The 27,946-nt window shown below is 41.4% G+C and overlaps 1 protein-coding gene across 2 annotated transcripts; it reads left to right on the forward strand.

The window, feature by feature from the left end:
* Positions 1–439: 439 nt before the first annotated feature.
* On the forward strand, positions 440–27,946 carry LOC310727838 (solute carrier family 22 member 7-like). 2 transcript variants are annotated; one of them, XM_083544710.1, is made up of 10 exons: positions 440–905; positions 7,064–7,167; positions 7,895–8,049; positions 17,117–17,285; positions 17,752–17,878; positions 24,689–24,795; positions 25,019–25,233; positions 25,319–25,427; positions 25,519–25,725; positions 27,734–27,946. In XM_083544710.1, exons 1-10 carry the CDS (start codon positions 528–530, stop codon positions 27,786–27,788), a joined length of 1,626 nt encoding a protein of 541 aa, XP_083400836.1. In that variant the 5' UTR covers positions 440–527; the 3' UTR covers positions 27,789–27,946. The 2 variants fall into 2 exon arrangements, with proteins under 2 accessions (XP_083400836.1, XP_083400837.1); XM_083544711.1 differs by lacking the exon at positions 440–905 and adding an exon at positions 1,157–1,375.

Below are 27,946 nucleotides of genomic sequence, written 5' to 3' on the forward strand. Positions count from 1 at the left end.
GAAACTGAGTTTTAGACAAAATCTGCCCCACATGTGTAACTTCCAAATAACGCTGAGTCAGTAGTGATATCAGAGACGTGAACAATGATGTAAACCTGTACTCAGAACTCTGATCTTTTCTCTGAGGGCTCACTCAGGAGATGGAAGAGAGTCAGGGATCATTAAAACAAAAACAGCTTGGAGGTTCATGATGAACCAAACAATCACTCTGATCATGAAATTCTCACTCATGCATGAATCTGATGAGACATTTAAGTGTTTGTATATTTTCAGAAACCTTCTCTGGAGATAAAAAGCAGCTGATAAATCACTGTGTGAAATTGTTCCATTTGAAAGATGTCAAAGATTTACAGTGAGTTTAGAGATTTCTGAGACTTGATTTGACCTTTGGACTGGTAGAAATTTTATATTTGTGTGAAATGGAGATTGGATTGAAAGAGTGTGAGAGGGAAAGAGAGAACAAGTGCAGACAGAGAAACATCAGAAGATAAACGAGTTCTAGCTTTACATCTCCAAAAAACATCAGTATGAAATTTGAGGATCTCTTGGAAGAGCTTGATGGCTTTGGAAGGTTCCAGAAGATGGTTGTGTTCCTCAGTTTTATTGGCCGATTCACGTTACCGTGTCACTTTTTGTTAAACAACTACATCGGTGCGATTCCTCCTCATCACTGCAAACTCGGCTCTGAGGATGGGAACCTAACGCTGGAGCAGAGAATGATCATCAACATTCCTAAACAGGACGATGGAACCTTCACTTCCTGCCACATGTTCTCAGAACCACAGTACCACCTTTTAAATGATACACATCTGAAAGAATCAAACTACACAGATGTTTTAGTGGTTGAATGTCAGAATGGATGGATATACGATAACAGCACCTTCATCAGCACATTAGCTTCTGAGGTATGTTTCAGCAGACCAGCAGCAGATCCTTCAAAACAGATTTAATTTAATATAAACATCTGATTTTAAATTTAGATAATTAATATCTACATTAGAATACTCTCTCCCTCTGCGCATGTGTGGGGGAAGGGCGAGCGTGGTGTGTAGAGGGTGAGAACGGTTGGCTTGTTGACAATTTTTTTTCCCTTTTTCCACCAGCGGGTGGTGTGCAGGGCGAGTGTAGAGAAGTGTGTGTGTGTGTGTGTGTGTGTGTGTGTGTGTGTGTGTGTGTGTGTGTGTGTGTGTGTGTGTGTTAGCGGTTGGAAATGTGTTGGGGCATGAGGACATTGTCTCTGCCTCCCACATGAACTGTGCAAATGTGTGTTGTTTTTTTTAACAGTATTGAGAAAGTGAATAAACTGATCCAGAAAGGAATTGTTATTAATAATGAGTGTGTACTGGTTTCTCCACTCTGTTCTCCTGCTAAAAAGGTAATGCTATCTAATGTTCCTCCCTTTATTAGTAATGAAGCAATTCTGAAAGAGCTGTCTATGTACAGGCGAACGGTCTCCTTCATGAAAAAAATCCCCCTCGGCTGTAAGTCCTCACTGATTAAACATTTGGTGTCTTTCAAGCGGATGGTGTTTATGGTCCTTAATAAAGGTCTGGTTGAACTAAATGTGGTGTTTAAGTTCAGAATTGATGGTTTTGATTACAACATCTTAGTTTCCTCGGATGCCGAAATAAAATGTTTTAAATGTGGTCAGTTTGGGCATCTTGTTCACGCCTGTTCTAAAAGACAGAGTGACCCTGGTGTTTACAGGTGCCCGGGGCAGGAAGCAGCTCAACCGGATTCAAGTTGTGAGTTTTAATATAAATGGAGTGAGGGATTATAGAAAGAGAGTAAAGCTTTATGAGCTTATAAAACAGAAACATGTTGATGTTGTTATGCTGCAGGAAACCCACAGTGACCGCAGTAATGCTGCTGACTGGGTAAAGGAGTGGGACGGGTTCAATTCAATTCAATTCAATTCAATTCATGTTTATTTGTATTGCGCTTTTAACAATGAACATGGTCTCAGAGCAGCTTTACATAAATAATGTGGTGATAAAAAATTAATATGTTGTTTATAAGTGTAAGTTTGTCCCTGATGAACAAGTCGGTGGAGACTGTGGTGAAGGAAAAACTCCCTGAGATACAGAAGGAAGAAAACTTGAGAGGAACCAGACTCAAGAGGGAACCTCATCCTCATCTGGGTGCCACCAAATGTCCATTTATTACAGATAAATGATGTTGAGGTGCAGTGATGGAGATCAGAGCAAACTGTAGTCCTGAGTCAGTGTACAGACTGTTGATATTAACTACGGTCTAAATCCATCCTCAAAGCTCCTGTTCTTACTCTGGAATTTCTTGGAACCACCCAAGGCGTTGATGAGAAACCATTCACAGCTGCACAGAGTCGCCTCCAAATGAAGAGAACATCATCCAGAGGCAGACCAGGACTAAGTGGGAAGATCCACAGAGGGAAGAGGGGCAGGAACAGTGATCACTGAAACCTCAGGTGCATGTTTAACTCGACCAAGAGAGAGAGAGAGAGAGAGAGAGAGAGAGAGAGAGAGAGAGAGAGAGAGAGAGCGAGAAAACTGAACGAGCAAACACTCCATATCCATGATCCCTCCAGATCTGCTCCTTTACCTCACAAACACCTATTGACTAAAGACTCCACTAAATAAATGTGTTCAGCCTCGACTTGAACACTGAGACGCTGAGTAAATGACGTGAAAGTACGCTTAACACGGTAACGTGGTGAGGTAGAAATGCAATGACTGAGGCAGATTTTAAAAGAGATTATGTAATGATCTGAAATAACTTCAGACTGTGGAATTATGACTAATTTTTGACTTTTAAATCAAGAGTGTGTCTCCACTATGAGTGGGTCCTATAACATTCTGATTAATTCCTACTGAATCTAGAATGGACACAACTGCTGCTCTTGAGGAGTTTTCCTGATTATCATAATCTATATTAAAGTCACCAACAATTAATGCTTTGTGTAAAGAAGCAGCTGGATTTGTGATGAAATCTGCAAATTCTATAAGAAAATCAGAGTCGGGCCCCTGGGGGTCTATAAATAATAATTAGTGGAATTGACTGACTGGACCTGCTTTTGGACACTGAATATTTTATGCTGGTGTAAAGAACTTGATGTAAATGTTGTTTGTCGGATCTTATTGCTGTCACTGTTCATTTTATTCCAGTGGTTTTTCCCCCTTCTTTCCAAAATTGGACTCAGCAGTAACAAATATTTTAAACTGTGGCTGGTCTCCTTACCTTACAAAATGGAATATATATATATATATAGAACAGGAGCACAGGAGGTGGAGGAGAACTTTCTTAATAACCTGCCAAAGCTCTCAAGAGTCAGTGGCCAAGGAGTTAAACAAAAAGCTGACACCAGCTGAGCTTCAAAAGCTGAGATCTCAAAACTCTGGGCTTCTAGTAGTTCCTAGAATAGCAAAGTCCACTAAAGGTGTTAGAGCATTTTCACATTTAGCTCCTAAACTCTGGAATAGTCTTCCTGACAGTGTTCGGGGTTCAGATACACTCTCCCAGTTTAAGTGTAGATTAAAAACATATCTTTTTAGCAAAGCCTACACATAACCTCCAGTCACGTCCCACCTCGTGAAGATTATGGACCTATGGATGATCATGGAGAAGTAGATGCCGAGTGTTTAAAGGCCCTGGCATGGAGAAGCTGATGCTGGATCTATGATGATCACAAATTGTTCTGTATTGTTGAAAGATTTATGACCAAACTCTTGATGTCACCCATATGAAGATGGGTGGATTGACTTGACTTCATGAAGCTCTCCAAGGCATGGAGAACAGGCAGGCGCCATGAATAGATGTTCTCCCTGTTTAGTTCTTCAAGGCTTTCTGCGCAGTAATAGGGCAGGATGTGATGGAGGTCCTACAGGACAGTGTGAAGGGTGGTCAGCTCCCATCGAGCTGCAGGAGAGCTGTCCTGACCCTGCTGCCAAAAAAGGGAGTCCTGACCCACCTAAAGAACTGGTGCTCAGTGTCACTACTGTTCACTGACTGCAAGCTGCTGTCAAAAGCATTAGCCTCCAGACTGATGAAGGTGATGAAGCAGATCATTCACCATGACTAGACGTTCTGTATGCTTGGCAGGTCGATATTTGATAACGTATACTTAATTCGTGACATTTTGGACGTCTCCAGGCTATTGGGTTAAAGACTGGTCTGATTTTCCTAGACCAGGAAAAGGATTTTGACCGGGTTGAGCATGAATACTTGTGGAAGGTGCTGGAAAGCTTTGGGTTCAACCCTGGTTTCAAAGCCATGATCAGGGTGCTGTACAGTGAAGTTCAGAGTGTACTTAAGGTTAACGGTGGTTTATGGGCCCCTTTTAAAGTGTACAGAGGGGTAAGACGCTGTTCACTGAATGTTGTACACTCTAGCAATTGAACATCTTTTAATTCAAGAAGTCATCTTTTTGGTTTTAATATTCCACATGCTAATGCTTTCCTTTACCCATCGGTGTATGCAGATTACCTGGCTGTTATGGTGGGGTCCCAATCTGATGTAAATATTTTAATTGATGTTTTAGAAGACTTTGAGCTTTTATCTTCAGTGAAAGGTATCTGGAGGTAAAGTGAAGCAGATTTAGTTGGGGAGTGGTGAGGTCGAGAGCCGAAACTCTCAGGAGGTTTTCTATGCAAAAGTGGTGGTTTTAAGTAGTTGTGTGTCTACCTGGGGAAATAACGAGTTTTTAAATAAAAACTGGGAAGGCACTGTAGAGCACATCAAGGACAGCCTGAGCAGGTGGAAGCGGCTGGTACTGAAAATGTCCTACAGGGGGCAGACACTGGTGATATTCATCCTGGCTGCGTCATCTCTGTGGCACAAGCTGGCATGCAAGGATCCGCCACCAAACCTGCTAGCAAACATCCAGGCCCTGCTCGTAGACTTTTTCTGGAAAGGTCTGCACTAGATTCCACAGATTGTCCTCCATCTGCCCAAGGAGGAAGGGGGCAAGGGCTGGTTCAACTCGCCAGCAGAGGTGCAGCCTTTTGCCTCCAGTTTATCCAGAGACTATTAACCCGGCCGAGTAACCCAGCCAGTGGACTTTTGCACATAGTGCGAGGACTGGTACTGGACAGAACTTTACTTTTATGGACACAAACGCACTGGATGTTACTGGTTTACCAGTGTTTTACCGTGAACTTTGAAAATACATTTACATGGGCTGCTGGAGGAGCCTCTGGCCAACGGGAGACGTCTGGACATCTCAGGTGCAACCACCCCCACACTGTCCAGAGCTCTGATCACCTCAAAGATTATCCCACTCCGAGAGCTGTGAATGTCGCGGGGACAGACCTGTCACAAGTGGAGGAGGCAGCACATATGGGACTCCGGTCCCTGCGCATTGCTAACCAACTCCTACATCGCTGAAGGTCTACAGTAACAGCCAGAGGTGGCAAAAGTACACACATCCTTTACTTAAGTAGAAGTACAGATCCTCATGTTTTTAAATACTCAGGTAAAAGTTGAAGTACTGATTATACTTTTTTACTGAAATGAAAGTAAAGACGTTTTGGCTCAGACATGTACTTCAGTAAAAAGTAGTTATTACTTCTACCTGTTTTAGCTGTTAACTGGACCTCACATCATATTATTATTAGATAGATAGATAGATAGATAGATAGATAGATAGATAGATAGATAGATAGATAGATAGATAGATAGATAGATAGATAGATAGATAGATAGATAGATAGATAGATAGATAGAACTTTATTGTCATTGCATAGTGCAGGTACACAGCAACAAAATGCAGTTTGGCATCTACCAGAAGTGCAAAAAAGTAGCAATCGTGCAAATAGTACAGATAAACATGTATCATATTTACAGCATGTGATATGTATGTAAGCATATGTACAGTGATTCAATATAAAGGCTGTATCAGTGCAGAGACGTGTGGACATCATTAAAAGCCTTTGCTATGTTTCCACACGGACAGTTAATGAGGTGATACCGGAGAAACTGCACCTCTTCAAGTCAAGAACTTTTATATATAAAATTATAGACATTTTACAGATTTGAATGATGTTTTGTTTTTATCTGTACGATCAATAAAGACAGTAAATTAAGTTTGTGTCGCCATTATGAGGGAAAAACCCACAAAACGCCACCTAGAGGGTAAATTGTGTAAAACATGGCGGATTTGGTGTTTGATCTGAAACTTAATCAGTAAACAAAAGTTTAACATTTAGTGCCATTTACAATCATTTTAATTTTGACAGCCAAATATATATATATATATTAATACAAAACAAATTAAAAATTTTACCGAATGAATGTATGCAGGCTGAAGATCCACATATAGAACACAAGCAGAGAAAAGATGATGATGATCATGAATGTGTCTGTTGTCAGTCATGTTCTCATCACTGACTCCCTCTGTCTCATCCACATTAACCCCAAACTTCTTACTGCCTTCTGCCTGCTGATTCTTATCTTCGTAAAGAGTGAGAGTCAGGACTTTATACACCAGCGGAGTGAAAATACGCGCAGTAACAGGAAAACGCTGTTAGCAGAGGAGCGTGTTTAGCTGAAGGACTATGAAATCAGTGACACCTTTCCTGCAAAAGGATGAACTTTTTCCACAGCTGCACATCGCATAAAGTGGCCACATACCTGAGCAGAAAGGACAAAGTGACAGAAAATGCTGACTGTGATGCAAACAGAAACTTCTCCAGACTAATGAAATCAAGGATTCAGGTTGATTTAAATTTTTATAAGCGTGTGGGGGATCTAAAGATCTTTGAGGCTGTGTGGTGTTGTGTTGAAGCTCTATGTTTTGTAATAAAAGAAAATTTGTACTTTTTACCGGAACTAGGCTAAAGAACCTGACCCTCCCACCCCTCCCCCCAATATCACAGTGTGATATCTTTTATATATTTAATATTATTCATCTTTTTATTTATTCATTTATTTATCTATTCATCCATATATTTAATTAAATAAACTTGATACCATCTGGCATTTAACATGGTTTGTGTCAAATAAAGGATTGTAAAAGTAAAAAAAAGTCTCTCTCTCTCTCTCTCTCTCTCTCTCTCTCTCTCTCTCTCTCTCTCTCTCTCTCACTCAGTGGGACCTGGTGTGTAAGAACAGAGGGATGAATAAAGTGATGGCCACCATCTTCTTCATTGGAGTGATGATAGGAGCAGCGATATTCGGCAGTCTGAGTGACAGGTCTCTAAAATTAATCGTTTTTATGTTTTTTTTTGTTTTTTTTACACAGTGACACAAAAATGTTCTGAAGTACACTATATTGCCAAAAGTTTGTGGACACCTGGTCGTTAGTACGGTATGTGCTTTTTGAGCATTGCATTCCACATTTGGTCCCAATTTGCTCTTTTAATTCTCTTCACACTTCTGGAAAGATCTTGCAGTGTGCTTATGGATATCAGCCACAAGGGTGTTAATAAAATCAGGTACTGATGTAGGTGAGGAGACCTGGGGTGCAGTCAGTGTTCACATTCATCAGAAAGATGTTCAATACGGTTGAGACCAGAGCTCTATAGCAGACCACCAGATCTTTCTCCCAAAACCTTGGAAAGCAGATCTTCATGGAGCTGGCTTTATGCACTGGGGCCATGCTGGAACAGGTTTGGACTTCCAAGTTCAAGTAAAAAATTGTATTGTACCGAATCCGCAGACATCTGAAACAATTGTGTGCCTCCAGCTTTGTGGTAACAGGCAGGAAAGGTCAGGTGTCCCATTATACAGTTATTATATAGTGTAACAGAAGTGTGTATCAGTGCTCACTGCAGCCAGTCAGGTGTTGATTCAATTTCTCTAGTTTCAGTTCTGATGGATATATTTATATATTTATATATATATGTTTATACAGTTCTCTTCATCACTCCTCTGGTTGAGCAGTGAGTCTTCTACATTACAAAGTGGTGTTGTTCCTTAGATATGGCCGGAAGACCATGCTGATGGTGTCCTATGTGATGGCATTATGTTTTGCGATGGCGAGCGTTTTCTCCTCCTCCTTCATCATGTTTGCAGTGCTGCGGTTCTTCACGGGTCTGAGTATCACCGGCATCGTCATTGTCACCAGCGTGCTTAGTAAGAAACATCTTCATTTCACCAACATATATTTCCTATATACTATATATCCTACATACAATATGCTCAGGGCCAGTGCTAGCTATTGGGAGCAGAAGATTACCCTGGGCTTTAGGCTTGAACGTGGGGCTTCATAACCGTAACAAACCTATACACTAGTTCACCTATCAAGAAGGGCAGTGTAAGATGAGGCTCTTTATTCATTATATATAAAATAATCACTCACCTGAATTTGAAGCAGGTAATATCAGCATTTAAATGTGGGTCTCCGTCCTCTGAATGCTGTGTGCTGTGTGCAGTGATAAACAAAATCCAACTTTTCTGCTTTCTGACCTGATTTCCCTGAAACGAATGCATTTCTCAGAAGTTGCTAAGCGAGAAGCTGCGCAGCCACACAAAGAAAGCAGAGCTCATAATGAAGCTTTGTGAGCTGTCATCATGTATTTTTAATTATAATGTATTATTAAAATAAACTGAGCTTTAGTCTGCAGATTCGGACCAAGTAATAAAAATAAGAAGATCTGCTCTTTTAATTATTATTATTTAATTTTATTTATGTATTTTTTAGTGTTGAGCTTAGTTTATTTAATATTTAATTATTATGCACATTTAAGTAAATATATAAAAGTACTAATAACAAGTTTGTATAACTAAAAATGACCTACATGCATAACCACGTCTGCGATTTCATCACGGGCAGTAAGTACGAGCAAAGAGCAAACGTGAAATTCTGCGTAAAACTAAGCAAATTTGCAAAAATTTCAAAACTGTTCGGCAACTCGGACTTCACCCTCTTCCCATGGATGAAGATCCAGCTCTGTTTTGACACTGTTCCAGAGATCCGGTGAAAATTGCAGAAGGTGCTTGACATTTGTTTCAAGATGGCGGCGCAGCAGTAGCTCGCAGTGGCCTCTCCAGATCCAAAAATTCCACATACATGGACACCACAGACAGCTGTGTTCATGTGTACGACCACCAGACGCTGTTACGCTACAGAAATTATGCAACAACAAATCTGTATGATGATGTAGTTAATGACCTTCGTGACCTCGGCTTGCTGCGACCTTGGCTACAATGACCAGGCCCCCAGCCCTCAGTGTCACCTGATGCCGGTGGCCAGGAGAGGGGAAGTCGGAAGCGGTGCTCGAGGAAGTGGAAGTGTGGCAAGAGGGTGGGTGTCCATGCTAGGGTAAAGGCTAACCCAAGCCGGCCGGCTCTCCGTTCCATTTTACTTTCTGCTCCCTGGACAATAAATTGGATTACATTTGATTCCAGCAGACTGCTGTGTCTTTTTTTTACAGAGACGTGGCTCAGCAACTCTGGATGCTGCCATCCAACTACACGCGCTAGCCGTGTTTCATGCCGACAGAAACGCAGCTCTGTGCAGTGACTCGCGGTGGTGGTGTGTGTGTTTATATCAACACGGAATGGTGTAAGAACTCTGTGCTTGTTTCACGCTACCGCTCATCTCTAGTGGAGTTTGTGACTGTAAGATGCAGGCCATTTTTTTTGCCACGGGAAATCACCACAGTTTTCATTGTCGGAGTGAACATTCCCTTCAGCGCTAATGCTAACGAGGCATTGTGTGAAATCTATGGCGCTATTAACAACCTGCAGAATGCTCACCCCGACGGATTGTTTATTATCGCCAGACATTTCAACCATGTGAATCTCAGGACTGTACTCCCTAAACTCCATCAGCATGTGAACTTTGCATACGACAGGAGCAAAAATGCTGGATCTTGTTTACACAAACATCCTTGGCACATATCGTGCGGAGCCCCGCCCCCATCTCGGCTACTCAGATCACATCTCTGCTGTGCTAATTCCAGCATAGAGACCGCTCTAAACCGGTTCTGAAACAGGTGAAAACATGAACAGCAGGAGCGACTTCTGCTCTTCAGGACTCTTTTGAGTGCACTGACTGGGACATGTTTAGGGAGTCTGCAACCAACGGCGATTCCATCAACTTGGAGGAGTTCACATCATCAGTGACCAGCTACATCAGCAAAGTGCGTTGATGACATGACCATCTCTAAGACCATCACTACACGCTCCAACCAAAAGCCATGGATGACCTCAAAAGTGTACACACTGCTGAAACAAAGAGACTCTGCCTTCAGAGCAGAGGAACGAGATGGCCTAAGAACAGCAAAGGCCAAACTGTCTCGGGCCATTAGAGTGGTGAAGCATGAACAAGCCAAGAGAATCCACAGCCACTTCCAGGACAGCGGAGACACCCAGCGCATGTGGCAGGGCATCCTGGAGATCACAAACTGCAAGACAACTTCACCTGTTTGTGACCGTGACGCCTTCCTCCCAGATGCGCTGAACGACTTTTGCACCTCTGCACAAGGTGGTTTAGATTGTCCATAAAGTGTTCGTGTGCGGAATGGTGTGGTGTAAAGTGTCCATTTAGTTTCCGTGTGTGGTATGGTGTGGTGTAAAGTGTCCATAAGTGTCCGTGTGCGGAATGGTGTGGTGTAAAGTGTCTGTGTGCGGTATGGTGTGCTTTAAAATATAAAGTGCACTGTGCTGTGCGAGTCCAGAGTTTAAAGTGTCGTGGTGCGAAAAGAAAAATATGTGCAGAGAAGAAGTGTGATGATGGCGAGAGTGGGTCAGTTTTTAGATCCTGGGTGTTTCCTGGTTTAAACTCCGAATGGCTTGCGGGAAGAAGCTCCTCCTCATTCTCTCTGTGTTCGCTTTCAGGGAGCGGAAGCGTTTCCCTGACCGCAACAAAGAAAAGAGTCCATTTTTTGGGATGGCTGAGGTCCTTCATAATCCTACTGGCTCTGGTCTGGCACCGTGTGCTGTAGATGTCCTGCAGGTTAGGGAGCTCGGTGTGGATGGTACGTTCAGCTGAACGCACCACCCTCTGAAGGGCTCACCTGTCCTGCATGGTGCTGTTCCCGAACCAGGAAGTGATGCAGTCTTGTGATACAGTCTCGAAGTCTACAGTCTCCTGCCTTAAAGACTATCGTCCTGTTGCACTCACACCCATCGTGACGAAGTGCTTAGAGAGGCTTGTCCTGAGGCACATCAAGACCTGGCTTCCACCCTCATGGGCCCCCATGCAGTTTGCATAATGTCCAAAACGTTCCACGGATGATGCCATTTTCCACGACCATTCATCTGGCCCTCACCCACCTAGACAACCTAGTTAGCACTGGGGCGCCTTAGGGCTGTGTGCTCTGCCCACTCTGCTGACTCACGACTGTGTAGCAATGCACAGCTTGAATCCCATCATCAAGTTCACACGGTGGTGCGTCTCATCAGCAAGAACGATGAGTCAGCATACAGAGAGAAGGTGAAACAGTTAACAACCTGGTGTAGAGCAACAACCTGTCTCTTACCGCTGACAAAACTAAAGGAGAGCACAAAGCGACCATTCTCCACTGATCATCGATCGTCAACAGCAGCGAATTCCTTAACTTCACCTGGTCACCCAACACCAAGAGCCCAGCAGCGTCTCTGCTTCCTGAGAAGGCTGAGGAAATCTCATCTTCCTCCCTCATCCTAAACATGTTCTACAGAGGAACCACCAAGAGCATCCTGAGCAGCTGCATCACTGCCTGGTTTGGGAACTGCACCGTCTTGGAACGCAAGTCCCTACAGAGGATAGTGAGGACAGCTGAGAAGATCATCGGAGTCTCTCTCCCCTCTATCATGGACATTTACACCACACGCTGCATCCGCAAAGCACACAGCATTGTGGACGACCACATACACCCCTCACACACACCGCTCACCCCCCCATCCCCTCACACACACCCCTCACACACACTCATCTCTCACACACACACACACACCCCATTTAGCAACCATTTATAGTGCTTCTCTTAATGTTAGTCAGAGATTAGGATTCAGCTTTAAATCATTTGAAGTGCTCGTTCTTAAAATTGCACTTTCAGACATGCACAGAAAACTCGCTCTGGTCACCGTGTACAGACCCCCAGGACCCTACGCTGATTTTCTTCATGAGTTTGCTTGTTTTCTCTCAGACCTCTTGATCAGTTTTGATAAAGTGCTGCTTGTAGGAGATTTTAATATTCATGTAGATGATGTAAACGATGCTCTAGGATTATCATTTGTCGATTTACTAAACTCTTTTGGAGTTAAACAAAACGTCACCAGACCAACCCACCGTTTTAACCACACACTAGACTTAATAATATCCCACGGAGCAGACGTCACTGATATAGATATTTTACCCCAGAGTGATGACATCACAGACCATTATCTCCTACTGTACACACTACCGGTAGAGCAGATTAACCGTGTTTCACCACGGTATCGACCTGGTAGGACTATTATTCCAACCACTAAGGACAGATTCATAAATAACCTGCCTGATTTATCTCAGTTTCACATTAAACCCATAACTGCTGATCATCTTGATGAGATGGCGAACAACATAGACCTTATCCTCACTAGCACTTTAGACACTGTTGCCCCCATCCGGTTAAAAAAGGTTCGAGAACAAGCACCTGCACCTTGGTATAATAGTCATACGCATGCCCTAAAGAGAACAGCACGTAATCTGGAGAGAAAATGGAGGAAAACTAAATTGGAGGTATTTAGAATTGCGTATAAAGACAGTATGCTTAGCTACAGACAGGCGCTAAAAGCTGCTAGAGCTAAACACCTGAGCAAACTCATAGAAAATAACAAAAACAATCCCAGGTTCCTTTTCAGTACAGTCGCTAAATTAACAACAAATCAGGGATCTGAAAAATGTGTTCCATCACAGTTTAGTAGTGACGACTTTATGAATTTCTTCACTGAAAAAATAGATAACATTCGAAAAACAATTGTGGCGGTCCAACATCTGAGATCATCTCCTGACACTTACCTTATCTTACCTACAACTCCACAACTCCACTGTTTTACATGTATAGGATAGGAAGAGCTGTATGATGCTATTATGAAAGCTAAATCAACAACATGTCAGTTAGATCCAATTCCCACTAAACTACTGAAGGAAGTGTTATATACAGCTGGTGAGCCTCTTCTGAATATTATTAACTCCTCACTATCTTTAGGTCACGTCCCTAAATCCCTCAAGGTAGCAGTTATTAAGCCCCTCATTAAAAAAACCTAATCTGGATCCAAACACACTATCGAATTACAGACCAATTTTAAATCTCCCATTTATGCCTAAGATTTTAGAAAAGATTGTCGCTGCCCAGTTCTGTTCCTACTTACAAGAGAACAATATCTTTGGGGAGTTTCAGTCAGGTTTCATGCTCCATCATAGCATAGAAACTGCCCTAGTTACAATCACTAATGACCTGTTTTTAGCTTCAGACCAAGGCTTCATCTCGCTGTTAGTTTTACTAGATCTTAGTGCTGCATTCGACACTATAGATCATGATCTCCTCCTAGATCACTTACAGAATTACATCGGCATTCAAGGACAGGCATTAAGCTGGTTTAAATCCTACCTGTCCAATCGTTACCATTTCGTAGATTTAAATGGAGAGCTATCCAGGATAATGCTAGTAAATTATGGCGTGCCACAAGGTTCAGTTCTAGGACCCCTGCTTTTCACAATATACATGCTTCTCTTAGGAAATATTATTAGAAGGCATGGAATTAGCTTCCACAGTTATGCTGATGATACCCAACTATATAATCTCATCAAAACCAGGCGATACACTCAATTAGCTCAGATAACTGAGTGTGTTAAAGCAATAAAAGACTGGATGACCATAACTTTCTACTAGTAAATTCTGATTAGATGGAGATTTTGCTCATCGGCCCAAAAACCAGTACACAGAAGCTCCAGCATCTCAACCTGCATTTAGACGGATGTTCTGTAACCACTAGTTAAACAGTAAAAGATCTGGGAGTTATTTTAGAACTTTTCTTTTAATAATCACATCAACCAAGTTACATAAACAGCTTCTTTCACCTTAGAAATATTTCTAAGTTAAGAAACATGTTGTCTATATCTGATGCAGAGAAGCTCGTCCATGCGTTCATGACCTCCAGACTGGACTACTGTAATGCATTACTAGGTGGATGTCCTGCATCATTAATAAACAAGCTTCAGTTAGTTCAGAATGCAGCAGTCAGAGTTCTCACAAGGTCAAGAAAATATCACCATATAACCCCAATCTTCTCATCCCTACACTGGCTTCCTGTTAAGGTTCAAATCCACTACAAACTACTGCTACTTACTTATAAAGCACTAAATGTTTTATCTCCATGTATCTCCAGTCTTCTAACACGCTACAATCCGTCACGCTCCCTGAGATCTCAAAACTCTGGACTTCTAGTAGTTCCTAGAATAGCAAAGTCCACTAAAGGTGGTAGAACATTCTCACATTTAGCTCCTAAACTCTGGAATAGTCTTCCTGACAGTGTTCGGGGTTCAGATACACTCTCCCAGTTTAAGTGCAGATTAAAGACGTATGTTTTTAGCGAGTTCTACACATAACACACATCACACACATCACATCACAACCTTGTGCTCCAGAACATCTGATCACATCACATTATCAACTTGTGCTGTTAATATCATGAACAGCAGCTACGCTAATTCCTCTCCACTGCTTCTCTTTCTCTCCCCATCCCGAGGCTCCCTTAGGTTGCTCCAGCTCCAGTCACGTCCCACCTCATGAAGATTGTGGACCTTTAAAGAAGTAAATGCTCACAAACATCCAGAACCATCTTCCCGTGGGCTCACCACCTGCAGGAGGGACCGTAAGGGACGGTGCTGTGAGGATTGGGCAGCAGTCGAAGGCGGGGGCCTGCTTAGACTGCTGCCCCCGCGACCCGAATTACGGATAAGCGGGAGAAAATGAATGAATTAATGAATCCAGAACCATCTAGAGACGTACCAGTGCCAATTTGATCCCACTACATGTGTGGAGTTTGACATTGGACTTCCTGAAGTGCTTAAAGGCTCTGGCATGGAGAAGCTGATGCTGGATCTGTGATGATCACAAATGTTGAGCTCAGTAGCTCCTACTTTTACAACCATAAAGACTGTATAAGACTGTAGAAAGAACATTTACTTATAATCTTATACTCCAGTGCTCATGTTAGTTCTCACTCTCCAGTGTTCTGTATTGTTGAAAGATTTATGATCACACTCTTGATGTCACCCAAATGAGGATGAGGTTCTGCTTTTGAGTCTGGTTCCTCTCAAGGTTTCTTCCTCATAACATCTAAGGGAGTTTTTCCTTCACCACTGTCGCCACGGCTGCTCATCAGGGATAAACACACACCTTCACCTTCACTGTTGATTTGTGTAAAGCTGCTTTGAGACAATGTCTGTTGTGAAAAGCGCTATACAAATAAACTTGACTTGACACACACACACACACACACACACACACACACACACACACACACACACACACATACACACACACACCTCTAACACACACTCTTCACACACACACACACCCCCCACACACACACTTTTCACTTTCCTACCATCAGGCAAGCAGTTCCGAATCATTCGGCTTCACATCCAGACTGCTTTTTCCCTCAAGCAATCAGGCTCCTTAACACAGACCTGAACTGAAACTCACACACACACACACACACACACACACACACACACACACACACACACACACACATTCAACTGTGTGTTACTGAATTGTACAACCTGAACTCAACGCACACTCATTACTCATCTCAATCCATTCCACCACCATTTATATATACTTTTTTTTTTTTTATCATATTACACTGTTTACATGTTGTTTTTTGCACCTAACGACTGCTGCTACTGCTGTTTTTGCTACAATATTGTGAGAGAAAGTCCAGAATCCATCTGCAAGTGGAGGTGCAGATACCCAGGTCACTGAGCTTAGTGATCAGTACAGTGGGGAGGACTGTATTGAACGCAGAGCTAAAGTCAATGAACATTCTGATGTTGTTGTTGCTTTTATCCAGGTGGGTGAGGGCTGAATGAAGGGCTGTGGTAACTGCGTCCTCTGTTGACCTGTTCGGGCGATAGGCAAACTGGTGTGGGTCCAGTGTAGGTGGTAGACCCGCAGTGAGGTGATTCAGGACCAGTTTCTCAAAGCACTTCATAGCGATAGGTGTGAGTGCAACTGGGCGAAAGTCATTCAGGCATTCGGCAGCTGAGTGATTAGGCCACAGGTATGATGGTTGTGGTCTTCAAGCATGTAGGAACCGTGTTTTGGGCCAGTGACAGGTTGAAAATGTCGGTAAAAACCTGTGCCGGTTGTCCAGCGCATGCTCTGAGAATACGTCCCGGTATGCCATCCGGCCAGCTGCCTTTCGTGCATCCACTCTGCTAAACACTGAATTTATACGTCAGTAGTAGTATTTTATAATCAGTGTAAGATGTAATTGGGAGCAGTGTAGATGATTAAAACAGGGCTGATGTGGTCATATTTTCTAGATCTAGTGAGGACTCTTGCTGCTGCATTCTGAACTAACTGAAGCTTATTTCTGCACTTACTCCAACACCCAGACAGTAAAGCGTTACAGTAGTCTAATCTAGATGTTACAAAAACATCTACTAGTTTTTCTGCATCCTGTAACGACATCATATTTCTAATTTTAGCAATATTTCTAAGGTGAAAGAAGGAGATCCTGGTGATATTATTCACGTGAGACTCAAAGAAAAGACTCGGGTCAATACTCACACCGAGGTCTTTGACTGCTGTACACACTGAAACAGAAACACCATCCAGAGATGCATTGTCTCCTCAACATTGTTAAGCTGATCTCTCTCATCTGGCTTTGCTGAAATATACAGCTGTGTATCATCAGCATAGCAATGGAAGCGATTCATTTGTTTATGTATAATTTCATACAGAGGCAAAAGCAAAAGCAGTGGGCCTAAGACAGATCCTTGCGGAATACAAAACTTTACCTCATCTTGCCTATACACATACTGAATCTCTATAATACTGCGACCTGTGAATACACTACAGCAGGACAGGTTTTATTTTTGCTCACATACACACTATGTGTTTCTGTGCGTGTGTGTGTGTGTGTGTGTGTGTGTGTGTGTGTGTGTGTGTGTGTGTGTGTGTGTGTGTGTGTGTGTGCATGTGTGTGCATGTGTTCTCAGCTGTGGAGTGGGTGAATATAAAGAGCAGGAAGTTGGTGGGTGTGATCGACAGTTTGAGCTGGACATTTGGTTACATGCTGCTTCCTGTGATGGCGTACGGAGTGAGAGATTGGAGATGGCTGACTGTAACGGCCACATTACCTCTCACTGTGGCGCTAATCAGCTGGAGGTCAGAACCTTTTATAAAAATCTTTACTTAAACACACCAGGAATAAACATGATATGAAATATATCAGTCACATTCAAACAAATAAATACATTTTATTGATAGAAAATACAGAAAGTTACACAAATGCTGATTATGGCATCAGAGGAACTAAATTTTCTGAAACAGGTCTTGCCCAGGTGGAACATTCACCAGGTGTAAATAATTCAATATCATGCCAACGCTAAACATTGACAGATCTAATGTGTATTTTACATGTACAGTATGTTCCTCTATATCACATGTTTTTAAGAGTTCAGAGTTTTTAGATTCTGCAGCTGATAAACTGTTATAAAGTTCCACCAGAGGGACGAGTGAAGAACCATTCAGAGTTAAAGGTTAAACACTGCTCATGTTCACAATCAGATCTGTATCTGATGTCAGGGAATGATTATTCTGTTTAATTGTGTGCTGTGTGTTTTAATGATAGGTGGGTTCCAGAGTCGGCTCGGTGGCTAATTGCTAATGGCAACGTGGAGAAAGCTCTGTTTTACTTAAACAAATGTGCTGTGATGAACAAGAGGACCAAGGCAGCCAACTCCTTCCTGAAACCAGAGGTGTGTGTGTGTGTGCGTGTGTGTGTGTGTGTGTGTGTGTGTGTGTGTGTGTGTGTGTGTGTGTGGTAGATTTTTCACTTTCCTTCGTGCCACATCAGTGATAAGTGTGTGTAAGTCACTGGTGGTGAAAATTACACCATTAGAGATACACTCTACACTCTGCTGATGGTTTGAGAGGGAGAGCAGCAGAGTTTTGGCAACATAAAGTCATTGGATAACTTTAGTGTTCCCAAACTTCAGCACCACAGATACAGAACCAGAATGTTCTAAATAAACATTGTTAAAGCAGGACAGGAAGAACCAGAGCACCTTGATTAAACATCTTCTCAGTAACTGGAGAACAACAGGGCTGACAGGGAGAGGAGAGGAGAGGACACCAGTCCAGTCAGAGTGTTGTCTCTCCCTCCCTGGCCATTGCTCTACTAAGGACAACTGTTTGTTTTGCACTAGGAGAAGTTAGTGATTATAGACCTTCAACAGTGAGAGATTACTAAGAGTAACATTATAAAGTGGTGTAATTTGACAAAGTCAATGTCCAATAGATTAGCATGCTCAGGTCCCACCCCAATGTAGCTAACAGCAGGTTATTTTCACTGAACTGATAGATGTCCAGGTGGTGTTCCAAAAACAGCGCCAACTGGACTGTTAAGGTGGAATCGTATCATCCCAGAAACGTGCCACTCACATGTCTTGCAGTATAGCTTAAAGCCTTGGACCTTTCTGTTTTAGCTTTACTAATTTAAACAATGACTGAAACTTTGTATAACAGGCATTTCTCATGCTAATTGCAATCTTACAGGGTGTAATCAAAAGTTTACAAAAAAACACACTTTATTCATCTATGTTTCCACACAATTACCTTCACCAAACAGTCCCCTTGCACTGTAATACAGCACTCCCAGTGTTCTTCTGGAACGTGTCCTAGAAGTCTCCTTTTTGAAGCGAGTCAAGCACCTTCTGCAATTCTTGCTGGATCGCTGCAATGGTGCCAAAACACATTTGGACCTTCATCTTCAGGAATATGGCAAAGTCATGCAGGGGTCAAATCTGGTGAGTGGAGTTGATTTGGAAGTGAGATTTAGTTGATTGCTCTACGACAATCATCATGCACTAGTTTCTGAATGTTTTGACATTTTTGGGGGTTGATCTCCTCGAAGGTCTTTCTAATCTCTCATCATATTCGTGATGTCATTCCTCTCTCGAAGCATGTGTGCCGCTCAAAACACCTTGAATATCTGGTTGCAGCAAATGTCTCTGTGGCAGATTTTCATGCAAAATTTCACAGTTGCTCTTTGTTCTAACTCACTGTCCTTAATGCACGTGGGTCAGAACAGCACCGGTTACACCATTAACCTCTGAAGATTTTTATACCACCTTGTATGATAAAGTGCTCGTTGTATTTCTCAACTATAAGTCAGTTTAGATTAAAAAAGCATCTGCTAAATAAATAAATGTAAATGTAGTCTCACAACAGGACAAGTTCAAATGTTTATAGATTTCAGCTCAGCACTATAATAACCCAGTATCTGATCAGTAGCTGAGGCTGTTGGGCTGTTACAACTCCTCCCTCTGTAACTGGATCCTGGACCTTTTGACTGAAAGACCTCAGGCAGTCTGGACCAGGAACTGCGCCAGTTACATACTTACCAGTTAAGTACTGGGGCCCCTCACTTACTAATGATTTGCTGCTGCTGATCCACATGGACAGCCTGAGGATACAACCATTCTGGCTTCAAAGTGGCACATTCCACAGAGACGGCCCTCTTGGCTGTCACTGAGAAATGACATGCTGCTGGATCAGAAAAGCTGTCATCTGTACTCATCCTCCTTGACCTTTCAGCAGCATTCGACACAGCATCCCCCCCTAGCAAATTTTGCTAGTGTTACTCGTTCCTTTTGATTTCTTCTCTACAAGGCTTTGATAATTTCTCTCCACACAGGCTGCCCAGGTGCTTGTTTACTCTCTTGTGATTTTGAGACTGGACTACTGCAGCTCTCTGCTGGCAGGTCTTCCACTGAACGCTATTCATCCACTGCAAATTATCCAAAACGCAGCTGTGTGACTTGTGTTCAATCTGCCAAAGTTCTCCCACACCACCCCACTGCTGCTCCTCCACTGGCTTCCAGTAGCTAATTCAAAACACTGATGATGCCTACAAGGCAAAAAATGGATCAGCGTCACCTTAACTCAGAGACCTCATCACATCTCACACTGCACCACACTGTCTGAGATCCTCCAGTACTGTTCCACTGGTACCACCTTCTCTCAGAATGAGAGGTAAGTACACTTCAAGGCTCTTCTCTGTTCTGGCACCGAGGTGGTGGAAATGAACTTCCCCTAGATGTCCGACTATCTTCAAGCGACGGGTGAAGACCCTCATCTCCATGAAACACTTTAACTATCCAAGTTTCCTTTGTTAAAATAAGACAACCAAAAAAAGTGAAAAAAAAAATCTTAAATTTGTAATCTACTGTACCAGTCTAGATTTATTCAGTGATTAAGACTTAAAGCACTTTTGTAAGTCATTCTGGACACAAATGTCTGCTTAATGCCACCAAGGTAAATTTAAATGCAGATGAATTTAGGACTGAAAATAAATACACAGTGTGAACAGTTAAATGGTATAAATTAAATAGACTTTTTGATGAAACTATGATGAGCAGATCTCTGGTGTCCACCTGATGAGGATTGGTTTCTTTGGAGCCTTGAAAATAAATTCAAGTTACAGAAGTGGTTTCAATTCAATTCATGTTTATTTGTTTTGAGTTTTTAATAATGAACATGGTCTCAGAGCAGCTTTACACAGATAATGTGGAGATAAAAATGAAGATGTTGTTTATAAGTTTGTCCCTGATGAACAAGTCGGTGGAGACTGTGGTGAAGGAAAAACTCCCTGAGATGCAGAAGGAAGAAACCTTGAGAGGAACCAGACTCAAGAGGGAACCTCATCCTCATCTGGGTGCCACCGAATGTCCATTTATTACAGATAAACGATGTTGAGGTGCAGTGATGAAGATCAGAGCAAACTGTAGTCCTGAGTCAGTGTAGCAGACTGTTTATATTATTTACAGTCCAAATCCTCAAAGCTCCTGTTCTTACTCCAGAATTTAATGGAACCACCCAAGGTGTTGATGAGAAACCGTCCCAAGCTGCATAGAGGTGAAGTGGGAAGATCCACAGAGGGAAGAGGGGCAGGAACAGTGATCACTGAAACCTCAGGAGCATGTTTAAGTTTAAATTATTAAGTCTCCTGATTGTTGTATGAAAGTTAAGTCACTGTGCAGTTTGGACTCTGGTAAGATTCACTGTAGCAGCAGAACTAAAAGGGAGAACCAGAAGGAAACACAGACATGAGGATCTCTGGGATAAGAGACGACCCACCACACCACCATCAACAAACCTGAGTGAACGTGTGAGAGTGAGGAGACGACAGCATCCAAATATCCCAGTTCACCATAGTCAAGTCAAGTTTATTTCTATTGCGCTTTTCACAACAGACATTGTCTCAAAGCAGCTTTACAGAAATCAACAGTGAAGGTGTACGATGTGTATTTATCCCTGATGAGCAGCCATGGTGACTGTGGCAAGTAAAAACTCCCTTAGATGTTATGAGGAAGAAACCTTGAGAGGAACCAGACTCAAAAGGGGAACCCATCCTCATTTGGGTGACATCAAGAGTTTGATCATAAATCTTTCAACAATACAGAACACTGGAGAGTGAGAACTAACATGAGCACTGGAGTATAAGATTATAAGTGATGTTCTTTCTGCAGTCTTATGCAGTCTATATGGTTATAAAACTAGGAGCTACTGAGCTCAACATTTGTGATCATCACAGATCCAGCATCAGCTTCTCCATACCAGAGCCTTTAAACACCCCAGGAGGTCCAATTTCAAACTCCACACATGTAGCGGGATTAAATTGGCACTGGTACGTCTCGAACTCACAAACGGATTGTAGCGTGTTAGAAGACTGGAGATACATGGAGATAAACCATTTAGTGTTTTGTAGGTAAGTTGCAGTAGTTTGTAGTGGATTTATAGCTTAACCGAAGGCCAGTGTAGGGATGAGAAGATTGGAGTTACATGGTGATATTTTCTCCACCTTGTGAGAACTCTGGCTGCTGCATTCTGAACTAACTGAAGCTTGTTTATTAATGATGCAGGACATCCACCTAGTAATGTATTATGTGCATTTATGTTACCAACTCATGGTGCACGGACTCTACTGTTACTGAAAGTCATTGCTCTGTTCATTTAGAGTATTTGATGATTAAGTGCAGACCCTTTTATTTACCGAGAGAATTCTCAGCCATTGTTGTGACTGCAGTGTACATTCCGCCGGATGCTAATGCTAAGCTAGCTATGGAGGAACTGCATGCAGCTATCAGCAAACAGCAGTCTGTACATCCCGAAGGAGCTATTGTTGTTGCTGGAGATTTCAACCACTCCAACCTGAAATCTGTTTTACCAAAATTTCACCGCAATGTCTCCTGCTCTACCAGAGGGGACAAAACACTGGACCAGGTATACACAAACATACCTGGGGCATACACAGCCATTCCCCTCCCCCACTTGGGTCAGTCTGATCACCTCTCTTTGTTCATGCTACCCAAATACACACCACTGATAAAACGTGTGAAACCAGCTCTAAGGACAATAAGGTATGGCCAGAGGGGGCCATTCCTTCTCTACAGCTACAGTTTCAGGATACTGACTGGAACATGGAACATTTGACATGGCAGCAGAACACTTCAGCTCTGGTTAAGAAAGCACAACAGCGCCTGTACTTCTTGAGAAGTCTCAAGAAATCTCATCTGTCCCCTGGGATTTTAACAAGCTTTTACCGCTGCATCATTGAGAGCATCCTGACCAACTCCATCACTGTATGGCACGGAGGCTCCACTGTGAGTGAACGAAAAGGGTGGTCAAAACCGCCAAACGCATCACTGGCACCCAACTACCTGCCATTGAACACCATCACCACAGCAGATGTCTGCATAGAGCTCACAACATTATCAAGGACTCTTCAAATCCCAGTCATAAACGGTTTAACCTCCTTCCATCAAGAAGGAGATACAGGAACTTGTGCACCAGAACCAGCAGGTTCAGGGCCAGCTTTTTTCCATCCACCATCACACTACTGAACTCTACACTACACCGCTAAATCACCACAAAACAAACACAAAACAAAACAAAACACTGTATATAACCTCTGTACTGTACATGTACATATTACACAGTATATCTTTTACTCCTCATTACATCTGCACTATTTTTATCTGTGTATCCCTATATCATTACTGTACATGCTGCCCAACATTTCATTCATTTGTGTATATAACCTGTGTGTGTATATATATTTATATATAGTAGACTGTTTATTCGACTTGTACTCTAAATTGAGGTCCACACGTCTCTGCACTGTTACTGCCTTTGTATTTATTTACCCTACATATGTTTACATATTATCACTATAACTTGCTGTAAATATGCCATATATTTATTTGCACTTTTGCACGACTGCTACATTTTACATCTATCTATTACAATAGTCCAGTCTGGAGGTCATGAACGCATGGACGAGCTTCTCTGCATCAGATATAGACAACATGTTTCTTTACTTAGAAATATTTCTAAGGTGGAAGAAGCTGTTTTTGTAACTTGGTTGATATGATTTTTGAACGAAAAAAGTTGCTCTAAAATAACTCCCAGGTCTTTTACTGTTAAACTATAGGTTACAGAACATCCGTCTAAATGCAGGTTGAGATGCTGGAGCTTCTGTGTACTGGTTTTTGGGCCGATGAGCAAAATCTCTGTCTCCGTCTGTGCTGATTTTTTCTATTTAATATCGTAATTTCTGGAAGATTATTGATAAAACGCGCTGTTGTAGCTGACGAGAAAGTACGCTTAACACGGTAACGTGGTGAGGTACTAATGCAGTGACTGAGGCAGATTTTAAAAGAGAGATGAGATAATGATCTGAAATAACGTCAGACTGTAGAATTATGACGAATTTTATTTTTAATCCAAATGTTAACAACAAATCGTTGGATTAATTCCAACTCTAGAATGGACACAACTATTATCAAAATCAATATTAAAGTCACCAATAATTAATGCTTTGTGTAAAGAAGGAGCTAAATTTGTAATGAAATCTGCAAATTCTATCAGAAAATCAGAGTCGGGCCCCTGGGGGTCTATAAATAATAATTAGTGGAATTAACTGACTGGACCTGCTTTCAGACACTGAATATTTTATGTTGGTGTAAAGAACTTCAAATGTTTTACATTTGTGTTTAGTCTTTTGTGTGACGTTTAGATTATTATTATAAATAGCTGTGACTCCGCCTCCTCTGCCATTTAGACGGGGTTGGTGTATGGAACTATACCCAGGAGGACTCGCTTCATTTAATGCTACATATTCATTCAGTTTAATCCACGTTTCTGTCAAACACATTATATTAAACTCCTGGTCGGTAATAATTTTGTTTATAATCAGCGCTTTTGACGTGAGAGATCTAATATTCAGCAATCCAATCTTTAGATCAGAGGTGCTGCTGTGCGTTCAGTCCTATTTAATTTAATGTTAATCAGGTTACTAAAACAGACTTTCTGAGTATTCCTATATTTTCACAGTGTTTCAGTGTTCTCCTTCCACTACCCTTTCAGTCCTGCATTAATATTTAGAGAGAATTTTCTGAGCTTCTTAAAGAGATTAGCAGAAGAAAAAAGGAATAGATACAGAAAGCACTACAGTGAGAGAACATCTGCACTGACATCTCCATGCTATCTTCGTCCTGCTGCAGGTTCTCTCATCTATAGTGTCAGAGGGAGAAAACCGGACATACACCTATCTGGACCTGATGAAGACACCCAACATCAGGAGACTGGCTTTGCTGACAGGAATCTGCTGGTGTGGAGAACAACACACACATTTATTATTTTATTCATGTCTACTTTCATCTCTATCTAACACACACACACACACACACACACACACACACACACACACACACACACACACTCTTAAATGTTTTGAATGCTAGTAATGTATGCTGGTTGTTATAAGGGAAAAACACTCCATTGTGGAAATTATGAAAAAAGGTCTGAAGGTCGTAAATCTGACCTTGTTCCAGGTACGGCGTGGCTTCTTCTTACTACGGAATCAGCTTTAACATCAAAGGCTTTGGTCTGAATTTGTATCTGAACCAGTTCCTGTATGGTACTGTGGAGATTCCTGCAAAAGTGGTTGTCTACCTGCTGCTCGATCGGATTGGACGGCGTCGCACTGAGGTGGGCGGGCTCCTGATGGCAGCCTGTGCACTCATTATAAATGTCTTCATATCAAAAGGTAAGGAGCCAATGTTTCAAATTATACATATGATTGTTGAAGTGGGTGTGGCCTCTGAACCTGTCCGTCATTCGTCTCTCTGTAGATCAGTGGATTGTGCGCTCAGTGATCGGAGTTCTGGGGAAAGGTTTCACCTCCATCGCTTTCTCAACACTCGTCTTGTACTGCTCTGAACTTTACCCCACTGTTATCAGGTAACATGCACACACACTAGCACACACACAGATTACTATTCATCTATAAACTGTGTGTGTGTGTGTGTGTGTGTGTGTGTGTGTGTAACAGACAGAATGGAATGGGCTATAACTCCTTCATGGGCCGACTGGGTGTGGCTTTAGCTCCACTGATCCTCCTATTGGATGATGTGTGGCTTCAGCTGTCGCAGGTGATTCTGTGTGTCACTGCGGTGGTTACGGGTTTGGTGGCAAGTCGCTTACCTGAGACAAAGGACAGGTGTCTCCCTGAGACTATGGAGGACATCGAGGGGACCAGGTCAATATTTGACTTTACATTTAATCATAACACAGACATGTTTATTCCATCAGAGGCAAAAATATAAATAAAAATATAAATAATATAATAATATAAATCTACAGTACTGTGGTAAGGTTTAAGGCAGTTGTGGAAAAATGCCAAAGGCAGAATGCTTTTAAAACATAATTATTATTTTAACAAATAAAATGTTTTATTTTCATTAACGCTTTTCTAAATGAACAAAAATGGATTGTAAACGAACAGAATAGAAATCTAAATCAAATCATTTGTTGAGACACTGTTTGGCTTCAGTTCCTTTTCCCCGGATCTTAACGTCAAGTCTGTCTGGGATTAAATGAAGAGACAGCAGAATTTGAGGATCCAACTTCCACAGAGGATCTGTGATTAGTTCTCCAAGACATTTGAAACAACCTACCTGCTGAATTCCTTTAAAAACTGTAACCTATTTCAAATGTTCTATCTAATTGTAAAACAAAACCAAGCTTTCGCCATGAACATAAACATAGAATTCGACATGGCGATAAAATTAAAGAAATAAAAACTGTACCTCGGAATGCAATTGTACCGAGAAGAAATGACAGAGGCAAAGAGGTCACCAAATATTGATTTCTCTTCTGTTCATTTCCTTTACACATATTTTTAAACACATTTCTACAGAATTATTCACAAGCACCTAAATGTACTGTACATAACATGAATATAAATGTATCTCATAAACCCAGAGTATGAAACTCAGAGTATATTTATTATACATTGTGGTCTTTTATATGTATTATTAATTATAAATTATTTTTCTCATGTGTTAAATATTCTCAGTATTTTTACCTGTATGCTGTAAATACAACTAAAAGGTAATTCTAAACATATTTACACTTTATATCTAGGAATATATATATATATATATATATATATATATATATATATATATCATACCCTGTGAAAGTCTTTACCTTCTGTCAGATTACTCCCTGGAAAAGAAAAGAAATCAAGTCTAAGTTTTTGGAGTTGTAGGAACATGTCATAACCTCACCATCAAAGTGAAAATAATATTTTAAAACATTCTGGAGCATTATTACATATTAATTTGTGAGATTCCTGGTGAGATAAAGTGATCAGCCCCTTAATATATACTTTTAGATGCGTGCAAATAATCACTTTCCAGATCAAACCCTAGACTAGCTGCCCACCTGACATCAACTGTAGTGGTTTTGATGATTTTAAAATAAAATCACTATAAACCACAAGAATAAAAGTGGTATTTGTGCAGAAGACTGCAAAGATCCGGATTTTGTTTCACTGCAAGCTGTATCCTGCATAAAACTATGTTTGTGACAAATACAATTCTAGAATCTTGAAGAGTTCAGCATGTTTGGGAAAGTGCTTTTAAAAGGCCTCCAAGATAAAGTTGTAGAAACTTAGGAGAAGACAAAAGTTCAAAGGCTTTCGCTTTTGCTCTTAGTGCTCTGCTCTACAGATCATCAATAGGAAGTGGGTTGGAATCACCAAACACATTGCCCAAATCAGGCCGTCTGTCCAAACCGGATAACTGAGCCAGGGGATGTGGATTAGAGGAGCTACTAGGTGGACAAATTCAACTTTGAAGAACTTACAAGGCTTTATGGCTGGGACTGAATGGTCTCATAAGCTTTACACAAAGCTGGAAAGAAAGAAGCCTTTCCTGAAAAAGTGCCACGCTTTCACTATGTAAAAACACACTTTAAAGACTTTAATCGAGATCCCATCTAGAAAAATTGCTCTGATCTAATGAGAAGAAAATTGACTGTTTTAACTGAATGATAAGGACCATGTTTGTTGAAAAGGAAATACAGCACACCACCAAAAAACACAGACCCACTGTGAAGCATGATGGCTGCTTTCTGGGGGGAAAATAGATGCTGCCAAATGATCCTAAAGAAAAAAAACTAAAAAAAAAAATAACCAATTGCTTGAGGATAGAAAAGTATAAGTGATATTTAATGTTGTTTATGTGGTATATGTATTTCAGACTCAGTCCATCTCTGGTTCAGGAAACAGGAAAAGAAGAAGAAAACAGAGTATAAGAAGAAATTATGTGATTTATTCCAGAAATTCCTCATTTATTAAATAAAGACTTTATTTTGTGGTTTATTTTAATCACACACACAAACAAGATTCATTTACAATATCAAGGATTTTAACTGAGTTTAATAAACATTTTAAAATAAAGTTCAAATAAAAA

This window comes from Silurus aristotelis, assembly GCF_946808225.1.
Source record: "Silurus aristotelis genome assembly, chromosome: 6".
NCBI classification, from domain to species: Eukaryota; Metazoa; Chordata; class Actinopteri; order Siluriformes; family Siluridae; genus Silurus; species Silurus aristotelis.

Coding starts and splice junctions, on each gene's coding strand:
- LOC310727838 (XM_083544710.1), top strand. CDS start 528: ATGAAATTTGAGGATCTCTTGGAAGAGCTTGATGGCTTTGGAAGGTTC. Junction 24,796..25,018: donor TTGCTGACAGGAATCTGCTG/GTGTGGAGAACA, acceptor ACCTTGTTCCAG/GTACGGCGTGGCTTCTTCTT. Junction 25,234..25,318: donor AAATGTCTTCATATCAAAAG/GTAAGGAGCCAA, acceptor GTCTCTCTGTAG/ATCAGTGGATTGTGCGCTCA.